General features: G+C 34.6%; 3 protein-coding genes across 5 annotated transcripts; all 3 read left to right on the top strand.

Moving 5' to 3' along the window:
- The first annotated feature begins 631 nt into the window (after positions 1–631).
- LOC139902861 (uncharacterized) lies at positions 632–5,175 on the top strand. The gene is made up of 4 exons (XM_071885515.1): positions 632–972; positions 1,058–1,118; positions 2,141–2,285; positions 4,702–5,175. Exons 1-4 carry the CDS (start codon positions 768–770, stop codon positions 4,954–4,956), a joined length of 666 nt encoding a protein of 221 aa, XP_071741616.1. The 5' UTR covers positions 632–767; the 3' UTR covers positions 4,957–5,175.
- A 2,255-nt stretch (positions 5,176–7,430) lies between these two features.
- On the top strand, positions 7,431–10,991 carry LOC139902859 (BRASSINOSTEROID INSENSITIVE 1-associated receptor kinase 1-like). Of its 3 annotated transcripts, none has more exons than XM_071885512.1 (6): positions 7,431–7,542; positions 7,796–8,834; positions 8,919–9,047; positions 9,132–9,449; positions 10,088–10,482; positions 10,572–10,991. In XM_071885512.1, the coding sequence occupies exons 2-6, from the start codon at positions 8,741–8,743 to the stop codon at positions 10,881–10,883; spliced, it is 1,248 nt and encodes a 415-aa protein (XP_071741613.1). In that variant the 5' UTR covers positions 7,431–7,542; positions 7,796–8,740; the 3' UTR covers positions 10,884–10,991. The 3 variants fall into 3 exon arrangements, with proteins under 3 accessions (XP_071741613.1, XP_071741612.1, XP_071741611.1); XM_071885511.1 differs by having other exon boundaries at positions 9,132–9,473; XM_071885510.1 differs by having other exon boundaries at positions 9,132–9,473; positions 10,076–10,482.
- On the top strand, positions 7,823–8,575 carry LOC139901640 (putative receptor-like protein kinase At5g39000). Its single transcript, XM_071884330.1, has one exon. It carries the CDS (start codon positions 7,823–7,825, stop codon positions 8,573–8,575), a length of 753 nt encoding a protein of 250 aa, XP_071740431.1.
- Positions 10,992–11,167: the final 176 nt, after the last annotated feature.

The following is an 11,167-nucleotide window of genomic DNA, read 5'->3' as shown; positions in this document are numbered from 1 at the left end:
AACTTTTTGTTAAATTTAAGAGATATATATTAATAAATTGTCTAATTTGTCCTCCACCCTTAATGTTCTTATAAAGAGTAACTAATATATTTATTATCATATTTAATGTTCAATTTTCTAATAATAAAAAGAACATAATTATAACTTCAATCATTTTTAATTGTTATTTACCGAAATGCACAATAATTCTAAGGCAAACAAAATAGTAGAGTGTACAGTTTTTAACGAACCGGTAAAATAACACTTTAGCGAAATTTAGGGGAAATAATATGATAGGCCTCTTGCAAGTTCAAGCTTTTTAACGTGGAGTTTAGATTTGCATTATAAAACTTGATTATTTAGTTTTTAAATAATTATTTAAAAACTAAATAATTAACCCGCGTTATTAATAGTGTTTTGTACGGAGTATATGATTATTATATACTGATCGATAACGCAACAGTTTATACAACGATAAATAATTTATGTGTATATAAAAAAATAAAATTAAAATTTAATACCCTCAAATGTTGACTAAACAGTTTTCTACAATACTGTTGACCGACCCGACCCGACCCGACATCAACTCCAAAGTGAAAACTACAAACACGAAACACCACACACACACACACACACACACACACACACTCTTTGACATCTCCGTCATCATCACTCACTCTTAACCACCGAACTAACCGCCACCCTCCGCCGCATCGGAAATATCGCCGGTGAACTACTCTCTCTTCAAATACCCACAAATTACAAAACCCTAGGTGCATTTTTCTTCAATGGCTTCTTCAACTCTCTCTCATTCTCTCATTTCTCCACTCAATTTTCAGTCCCAAATCTCCAATCGAACCTCGCAAACTCCTTCATTCAATCGATTATCAATTTCAAGAATCTATAGATCCAAATTGAAAACAAGCTTAGTTGTCAATTGCACTTTAGCTGCAAGTGATAGTAGCTCAAAAGATGAAACCCCAATTGAACTCAGTATGTTTTTTTATTTTAAAAATTCAATCTTTCATTGATTGTTTTTATGTGTTTATTGATTTTGAATTTATGTTTTTGTATTCAGGGTTTCCTGCATATCCTACGGTTGTTGATATCAATCAGATTCGTGACATTTTGCCACACAGGTCTGTTCTCTTTCCTTGATATCTGATTGTTTTAGCTTTTTCTCTTCCCATTTTTTGATTCCAACTTTTGGTTGGAATTATTTTTTGGTCAATCAGTTTTGAACTTTTGGTTTGAACTTTTGAACGCGAGATTTAAAGTGGTTATATGTAATCGAATGTCGATTACTTTAATCCACGGACCAACTAAGGAGATTTTATTGATATAATTCGTGCATATACATAAGGGTTAAGGATGCTTATATAGGCCAAAAACAACAAGGAAACACCTTGGAGAACAAGAAAAAACGCCAATATAGAAACTCCCCGTCAGACCAAGCCGCACCGCGGCTATATTGGGCCGCGCCGCGCCTCCAAGGCAAAATCCAGGACAAAAGCTTCTCGAATCTATTGCTCTGTTCTTGTGTTAGGCCGCGGCGCGCCATTCAAGGGCCGCGGCGCACCTCTTCCCTTGAACTGATTCCTTCGACTTGTTTTGATATCCTTCACATCCAACATTATAATGCATTGTTTGATTTATGATCGGGTTTGGTTTCTTGATAGTTAGCTGTAGTTTCCATGGTTGTTGGTTACTAAAGTTTTGATCTTTTTGTAAAAATTATGATGTATGATGTATGTATTATTTGATTTCTGAAAATAATGATGTCATGATGTATGTATTATTATGATCTTATATGCTGTTTCTCTGTTTTCTTATTTTTGGTCGTGCCCATGTAATTTTTGTTAGAAATTATTTAACTCTATCTACAAATTACTATATGTAATACTTGATTTCTGATTTGGGGTTATTTCTATGTAGTATTCATGTTTTTTCGATATTAAAGATTTGAACTTTATGTACATTTTTATGCTTTGTAATTTCTGATTTCTGATTTGGGGTTATTTCTAGTGGTATTCATGTATTTACCCTAAAAAGATTCGAACTTTTATATTATACTTTGTAATGTTTGATTTCTGATTTGTGGTTGTTGTTTTTTTTGTAGTATCACTTTGATTTCTAATTTGTGTTATTGTTGTGTTGGCAGATTTCCGTTTCTTTTGGTGGACAGGGTAATCGAGTATAATCCAGGAGTTTCAGCAGTTGGGATCAAGAATGTGACTATCAACGATAACTTTTTCCCTGGTCATTTTCCTGACAGACCAATTTTGCCTGGTGTTCTTATGGTTGAGGTACACATTTATAATTCTTGTACACGTTTACATCTGATGTGAATTGGGGTATCTGTTTTTTCGCTGTTGGACTTGTATATATAGTTGTTTTCTCGCTGTGTATTCAGAATATTGGGTAGCAAGTTTGGGTCAAAATGGATAAGTCTAGTCCGGTTGAAATAGGCTGAGTAGGGCTGGGTCAGTCAAACTACGGGCAACTTTATATTGGGAATTTAGGATCTTTGTGTCCTGTTCAATTGATTGATGAGGTTGTATGCATTTGAATACAGTTCACATGACTTTCATTCAGTTTGACCCACTCTACCCATTTGCCGCTTCCTTTGAGCTGAATATTTTACAAAAACTCATTTGGTTAATCTAGAGATAAATAAATGAAAATGACTGTTTCACACACTTTAATTGAAAATCTATTTTGTAATATATAATGAACAATCATATATACGTAGTAATACATAAATGTTAATGATATAATGAATCTTACAATATTTATTAATATATGCTATTATATATATATATATATATATATATATATATATATATATATATATATATATATATATATATATATATATAGTGGTAGGATCAAGAGGGAAGTAACCAATCGGGGGGAAGCGGGGGAAGCAAATTTTTTTCCCGCCAAAATAATAACATTCATCACGAAGTGTCTTTTCTAAATGTTCTTATTTTCATCCAATCTATAATGTTCGTGAACAAAGTTTTTTCAAAAAACGATTTTTTTTTTCCTTTTGCTTCCCCCCGCTTGGTTACTTCCCCATTGATCCTGCCCATATATATATATATATATATATATATATATATATATATATATATATATATATATATATATATATATATATATATATATATATATATATATATTGGGGAGAGATCAAGGGATAAGTGACATTTTTGGGATAAGGGGATAAGTAAAATTTGATTTTATTATCTTTTACATTAGAGCTCCGATTTAAAAAAAAAAAAAAAAAATTCTGTGAGTAACTGACATTGTGTAGATTCATAATTTTTTATTTATTTTTTCCAACAGGAGCTTAAAATGCATGTGATGTATGTTACCGTGTTTTGAAGTTTTTTTTAGAATTTAGCCCGATTTAGAGTTTAGAGTTTAGGGGTTAGGGTTTAGGGTTTAGTGTTTTGGGTTTACTCCGTAAACCCAAAACCCTAAACTCTAAACCGTTCGTATTAAAAACTCGTTCTAAACCCTAATTTCTAAACCCTAAACCCTAATTTCTAAACCCTAATTACTAAACCCTAAACACTGTTTTTCATTAATCAAAAGTCATTTTTTCTTTGTTTTTTGTTAACATACATCTGATGCATGAAAAGCAGCATGAAAAGCAGTTAACATGCATCAAACAGCAGCTAACATGCATCAGATGCATCTTAACGATCCAGTTAAATTTTTTTTTTTTTTTTTTCTGAATCTACACAATGAAAATAGATACCAGCAATTATTTTTTTTTTTTTTTAAATCGGAGCTGTAGAACTAAAGATATAAAATTCACAAAATCACTTATCCCCTTATCCCACCAACACCCACTTAGCGCTGGATCTTTACACATATTATATTTATATTTATATTTTATATAACACATTAAAATAATGCTTTAATTAGGACATCATCAATCAAAAGCTTAGCTTCATTTGTTAACCTTAAAACAGGTATTCAGTGTAAAACCAAAATCATACAAATAAAAGTCTCTATGCCCTCTATATTCCTCAGATTCTTAAATAAAAGCCCCATAGGCACATACATTGCAATAGTTTATTTTGAAAACTGAAGGATTATCATTAATTGTAAGCAAATTTATAGATATTTGAAAACCTTTTTCCCTTCTTATTACTTCGATTCAATCCATGGCAACAACATAAAGATTATACAAGGATACAACTAAACGTAAAATGAATTCTTTTTCTTTTTCACTAAAAAAAATGCAATGGTAATCAATGTTGAAGAATGGTGGTGGGAAATGACAACGGTCGCTAATCAACGCCGGCGGCTGTCAAAAGTAGCAATCGAACAATTGTGTGATTTCAGTGTTGGAAAATGATTATGAGGTTCCGCCGTTCCGGCCATTATCGTCGAGCAAAAAGTGTTTTTCATTTGCCAATTTTTATACCATTTGAAGGATCTCTGTAAAAGAGAGGCATCAAAGGGATGAGGGTAGTTTGGTAAAGAAGATGACAGGATGGGGAGTAATAAGGTTTTGAGGTTGAGCGAATAAGTCCGTAGGGTAGTTAGGTTAAGTGAACAAGTCCGAAGTAAACAAGGAGGGTGGGTGAGCGAATAATCCCCATAGAACAGTTGGCCCTTTTATTTTCCAAGTATTTGCAAAGGGTGTCCATCTCTTGATCTGTAAAATAATTTTTTTTTATTTTTGTGAATAATTGTTTGTAGGCAATGGCACAAGTTGGCGGTTTGGTAATGCTGCAACCAGAAGTGGGAGGGGCACGTGACAGTTTCTTCTTTGCTGGAATTGACAAAGTGCGGTTCAGGAAACCAGTTGTGGCCGGAGACACTTTAGTCATGCGAATGACTCTCACCAAACTTCAAAAACGATTCGGAATCGCAAAAATGGACGGGAAAGCGTATGTTGGAGGCGAGCTTGTCTGTGAAGGTGAGTTTTTAATGGCCATGGGTAGCAGTGAGTGAGTGAGTTCTTTTGTTTTGTGTAACATTTGCGGATTGAAGTTTTGCATTATTTGAGCCATTTTTCATGCTTTTTATATTAGAACCTGTATTGAGCAGTGGATCCGATGGGTTATTGTAAGACCCTGTTTTTAATTTAATATTTGAAGGGAGGATTAACATAAGCAGGTTTGTGAAATCTATATTAACGTTTGATTGGGAATTAGAGTTCGTAATAAACATAAGCATATTTGGGTCTCTTTTTTTGGATGTGCGTTTATCTGACATTGAAATTCAAAACGACCAATCAGGTGAATAGAAATATACGGAGTACATACTAAACAAAGTAGTTTCGGAACGTGTTTTTTGTGGTTTAATAACTTTGAACCCTTCGTAACTGTGTATGAATTAAATGAGTCGGTATGAACATTGTCTTTCCATATCAAGTTATGTGTATATTGGGATTTCAATCTAGTAGGAAAATTGTCTTTCTTGATATTGCTCCATTTTATACATATATTGCTCCATTTATCCGCAATATCAGTTTCTAACACTATGATTCCGAGTAGTTTAAAAGACTTTTGATTCGAGATTAAGTTGAAATGATGATTTGGTTCAAAGCAGTCTTTATAGTCTTTATTAGAGCATTGAGTTTGATTTCAGCAAGAATTCGGTTAAATGGACGATTAAATGAGAAAGTTCGACAGGAAAAGGAAGATCTGCACGCCACACATATCTCGCGACCGGATTAGATGACCTCGTGGTTGCGAGGTTGGATTATGGTTGCGAAGTTTTGCATTGCGTCTGCGAGATCGAGACAAAAGATCATGAACCGAAGAAGCAGCATCTCGCGATCGCGAAGTTATTTATTGCAGTAGTGAATAGCATCATCTCGCGATCGCGAGGTTATCTATCGTGGTCGCGAGGTTAGGTCGGCCAGCATGTCCGAATTTTCCCCTATAAATACCAAACATAATCCACTTTTAGGGCAGCTTTACTTTTACGAATTTTTGAGTTTTAAGGTCATACTTTAGAGTTTTTTCAATATTGTTCTTGAAGTTTAACACTTGAATTTCAATCTTGGCCAAAGTTAATCAGTGGTAAGTGGTAACATTACTCTTATTTTAATTATTACAATGATGATTGCTTATTGTTCATCTATTTGTTTGATTGCTTCTTTTACAATTATGTCTAGCTAATTTAATTGTATTCACTTAAACGATTGAACTTAGATGGTGGATTGCTATCTTTTGTTTGTGATAATTGATTAATTAAATTATTAAGTTTATGTCTAACTAACGAATGATTGTTATTAAAAATTGTTGATTTGTTTTATCGCTAAAATCATTAATTGGTTAACGAAAGTTAAATCGATTGGTGATTGTTACTAAGTTATTGATGAATGATTTAGAAATGTGTTGAATCATATGAGACACCGATATTATAACTAGACGTTTAGCGATTTAACTTGATACTTGTTGCAATAATTTTGAGGTTGTAAAGGGACACCAAAACAACCTAAGTTATCTTGAGTAGTTTGTAGTTGATTAATTGTGTGTTTAGTTAAAAGATTCATTATTGTTTGAATTGTTCGGTTTAAACCTGTTGCATAAGTTATTGAGTAATTAATGACAGTTAGTTTACATAGATAATTTGTTAGATAGTTTGTGCTTCAACACCTTGAGTGATCTGAACAATTGTGTGAGTAATGCGGGATAACCTTGTAGGAACATAATTACTGATTGGTTTGCGTTTAATTCTTATAGTCGTGTAGTTATAATTGAGACACCGGCTACATTTTTTTTTTTCTTTTAATAACGGGTTTAACAAAGCAATCCTAGACAGATGAATTGATTCTAAGTGGATACATTTGTCTCTATTGATTCTTGTTTTATTTACTTTTTGTGTTATTTTAGTTTAATACAAATTCACCTTTTAAAAACCCTCCTTTTTATTAGAATTAGAATAATTATTTATTTTAAATTCTTAATTACATTTGCTCCATCTGAAATGAATCAAATTTATTTACCATTAGTCTATTATTGCATGATTAGGATAGTTGCCATTTTATGTGTTAATCGATAGTAGTATTTGTAGTTTACTTTTATTTTAGTTTATTTCACTAATTTTTCTTTTTATTACGGGGTATTATTTAAAAAAAAAAAATTCTACTTTTTGACCGGATGTCCACTCGTCGACAGAGGTATGACTTTCTCGAATATGCGTGGAGAAACGACTATTGTCGATTGGTTCTCCTTAGGAAGATTGTTGCGTTTTGAAGCGGAATTATTGGCTTTTGGTGCAAGAACATGGGAAGCTTTCAACTTCAATCTAATCAAATTAAATAGAAAAAGCCATAACATTTTCAAAAACTACTCAACTGATGATTACTGAATTTTCACTTCGTGATCTTTTTGCAGTGTCGATTTGAAATCTCTATAGGAACTGAACGGATCCAATCATGAACAGAGAGGGGGGGGGGGGGGGGGGGGGGGGGGGGGGGGACGAGAAATTTATCTTCAGCGGTCGTTAGTTAGTAAAAGGACTCTCCGCGTATTAAATGAAAAGAAAGAAAAGATGGCCATTCAGTCATCCGTGTACAAACACTAGGTAACTTCCGTGAATTTTATACTAATGATTATAATAATAATAATAATAATTATTATTATAATTATATATTGTCGTATATATATTATATATATATTCAAAAATAAAGGTAAGAAAGTTGTCTATGGATGGGTTTTCATATTGATCAATTCATTAGCATAAATATTTGTACTATACAAGTGTCTGTCTTTCTATGTGTTCTCAACTAGCAAATCCTAAATATACCCGTTGACCAATAAATTTGAAACTATTGAAGAGCTGCTCGGAGAATCTATTCAAGCCAATGTTGTTACCTCAAAATACTGTAGATGCGGATACAAACTCCTCAATCATACAGCCTCACCAAACCTGTCATCGTTTCACACTTGCTGAGATTCAATCTGCAACCAACAACTTTGATGTGAAACTAGTTATTGGGCGAGGAGGTTTCGGTAACGTGTATAAATGTAACCACAAAATTGGTTTAGTAGACCAAGTTGCGTTAAAACGGTTGCAAACTACATCTAACCAAGGAACCCGTGAATTTGAGGCTGAAATTGAGATTCTTTCTAAGCTGCGACATGGTAATCTTGTGTCACTCATTGGTTATTGCAGTGAAGGAAACGAGATGGTTCTAGCCTATGAGTTTATGCCCAACGGAAACCTTCATGATCACCTCCGCAAAAATGGTACAGATCTATATCTATCCTGGTTACAAAGATTAAAAATATGTATAGGTGCAGCTCGTGGGTTAGATTACCTTCACACAGGTACATCAACTCGACACGGTGTCATACATCGTGATGTTAAAACCTCCAATATTTTGTTGGATGCAAATTTTGCTGCTAAAATTTCAGACTTTGGGTTGGCCAGAGTTGGACCAATAGACCAAACAAAAACTTTGGTGAGCACCTCAGTCAAAGGGACATTTGGATATATGGATCCATCTTATTTTTACACTGGAAATCTGACAAGAAAATCCGATGTTTATGCCTTTGGGGTTGTACTATTTGAGGTCTTGTCAGGTAAGCAAGCGGTAGATCGAAGCATTGATTAAGAGCAATGGAGTTTGGCAATTTGGGTTCAAGACCAAATTAAAGAGGGAAAACTTAAACATATAATTGACCCTAGATTGATCGGACAAATCTCAAAAAGATCCGTGAAGGAGTTTGCAAGCATAGCAGCCCAGTGCTTGCATAATCAACCAAAAAAACGCCCTACAATGGCAGAAGTTGTGGTTAAGCTCGATTCCATTCTATTGCAAGAGAGAAATTCCACTGTTTCTGTTGGTGATGAAGTCTATACCACTTGCACAGGTATGTTCAAGTATTTAAAGCATCTTGACGACAGTCTTAATGGGAAAAATCCTTTAACTTTTTATGCAACTGAAATTTGAGCAGGCTGGAGTGCAACCAGTGCCATTGCTGGAGGCGTAGCTGGTGGTGCAGCTCTCCTTTTTGCGGTTCCCACAAGCGCACTTGCTTTGTGGTGCCGCAAAAAAGCACAAGATGATTTCTATGATATACCTGGTTAGTACACACATTGTAACAAATTTAATCTATAATATGGCTCCTAGTGTGATTTTTCACTCATTTGATTGTTTCAATTTACAGCTGAGCAAGACCTACCGGTTCATTTGGGACAGCTAAGGTTTTCGCTGAGCGAGCTACAAGTTGCAACAGATAATTTTAGTAAAACTCATATTCTTGGGCGAGGTGGATTTGGTAAAGTTTACAAAGGACGGTTAGCCGATGGGCGTTTGGTGGCAGTTAAAAGACTAAAAGAGGAGCGTTCTCAAGGTGGTGAATTACAGTTTCAAACTGAAGTTGAAATGATCAGTGTGGCGGCAGAGCATCGAAATCTACTTAAGTTGCTCGGATTTTGCATGACACAAACCGAACGATTGCTTGTATACCCCTACATGATCAATGGTAGTGTTGCATCATGTCTTAGAGGTAATTTTACTTTCCCTCTTACCAAGGTTTTTTTAGTCGCGAGTCGGAAAAGAGTCGGTCGAGACTTTGGAGGGACGAGTTAGTCGGGAACGAGTCAGAGTTTTCCAACGTTGACTTTTAGTAATAAATAAGTTAAACCTATATATATTTCACATAAATATATCAAACATAAACATTTCATAGATATATGACACAGATTCTTATTTTAAAAAAATATATAACTTTTTACCTAACTTTGACCGCCTCGAGGCCTGACTTTCACCTGACTTTTTAACGTTCACCGACTTTTAAGACGTTTTTGAGCGAGTCAGGACGGGCTAGTTGCCAAACAGAAGCATTATCTGACTCGGCCGACTTTTACAACAGTGCCTCTGATTCTACACATCCGCTTTTCAGGTGAAATGCAAGAACTTCTTTATTCAAAATAGAATAATCAGTTGCCTTTCAAATCTATATATTGTCATCATATTTAACGTGCACATTAGTATACAGTAGTAATAAAAATTGAATGATGGTCCCCCCTAGCACGGCCTGTTTTGACCCGTACCAAAGTTACCCATCTTGACGCAACACACTTTAACCTGTTACCTAACTCTATTGAGGTATTACTGCAGAACGACGTGAAACGCAAGCTGTACTTAACTGGGAAACAAGGGAACGAGTGGCACTGGGGTCCGCAAGGGGACTTGCATATTTGCACGAACATTGCAACCCTAAGATTATTCACAGGGACGTAAAAGCTGCAAATATACTGTTGGATGAGAAGTTTGAAGCGGTAGTTGGAGATTTTGGGCTGGCTAAACTCATGGACTATAAGGATACACTTGTTACAACAGCTGTTCGTGGTACAATTGGACATATAGCCCCTGAGTATCTTTCTACGGGTAAATGTTCAGATAAAACTGACGTTTTTGGATATGGTGTGATGCTTCTTGAACTCATCACTGGGCAACGGGCCTTCGATCTTGCTCGACTAGCATACGACGACGACGTCATGTTGCTTGATTGGGTAAGCACTAAGCAGGTTTAATATGATGTGATTCTCATTTCTTAATACAAAGTTCATACCTTTTTATTATGGAGTTGGAAATTGTTTAGGTAAAAGGACTTCTAGAGGCTCAAAAGTTGGAGACACTAGTCGATGCAGATTTAGAAGGTAATTATGTGAGCGATGGAGTAGAAAAGTTGATGAAAATTGCTCTATTGTGCACACAAGGAAGACCATTAGAACGACCCAATATGTCAGAAGTTGTTAAAATGCTTGAAGGTGATGGTTTAACCGAGAGGTGGGAACAATGGCAGAACCACGAGATTTTGCAACAAGAGATTAGCCATGAACACAGTTTTACTTATTATATTGATCCTAATTCACCCAACCCTAGCAATGAACAACTGTCTGGTCCCAGATGATCAAGCTAGACCATCTTAAGTTAGTATTTGAGTAAACCTTTGTGCGTTTGATAAACTTTAATGATTAAGCGTTAAATGATTCATAATCTGAATGATTCAAAGGTTCTGGATGACAATAATAAGTTTGATAATCATTTTGAATTAACAATGCGAAGGATGTAAAATTACATTATTGACATTTAAAAAAGATTTTATATAAAATTTAGGTACTTAGGGTATTTTAACCTTGAATGGTTCAGTACCATATATTATTCAAAAGTCAGAAACAAACGTTCTGAATGCTA

Source organism: Rutidosis leptorrhynchoides, chromosome 3 (genome assembly GCF_046630445.1).
Source record: "Rutidosis leptorrhynchoides isolate AG116_Rl617_1_P2 chromosome 3, CSIRO_AGI_Rlap_v1, whole genome shotgun sequence".
Taxonomy (NCBI): domain Eukaryota; kingdom Viridiplantae; phylum Streptophyta; class Magnoliopsida; order Asterales; family Asteraceae; genus Rutidosis; species Rutidosis leptorrhynchoides.
Note: the sequence above shows the minus strand (reverse complement) of the source record. Positions and strands in the feature narration are given on the sequence as shown.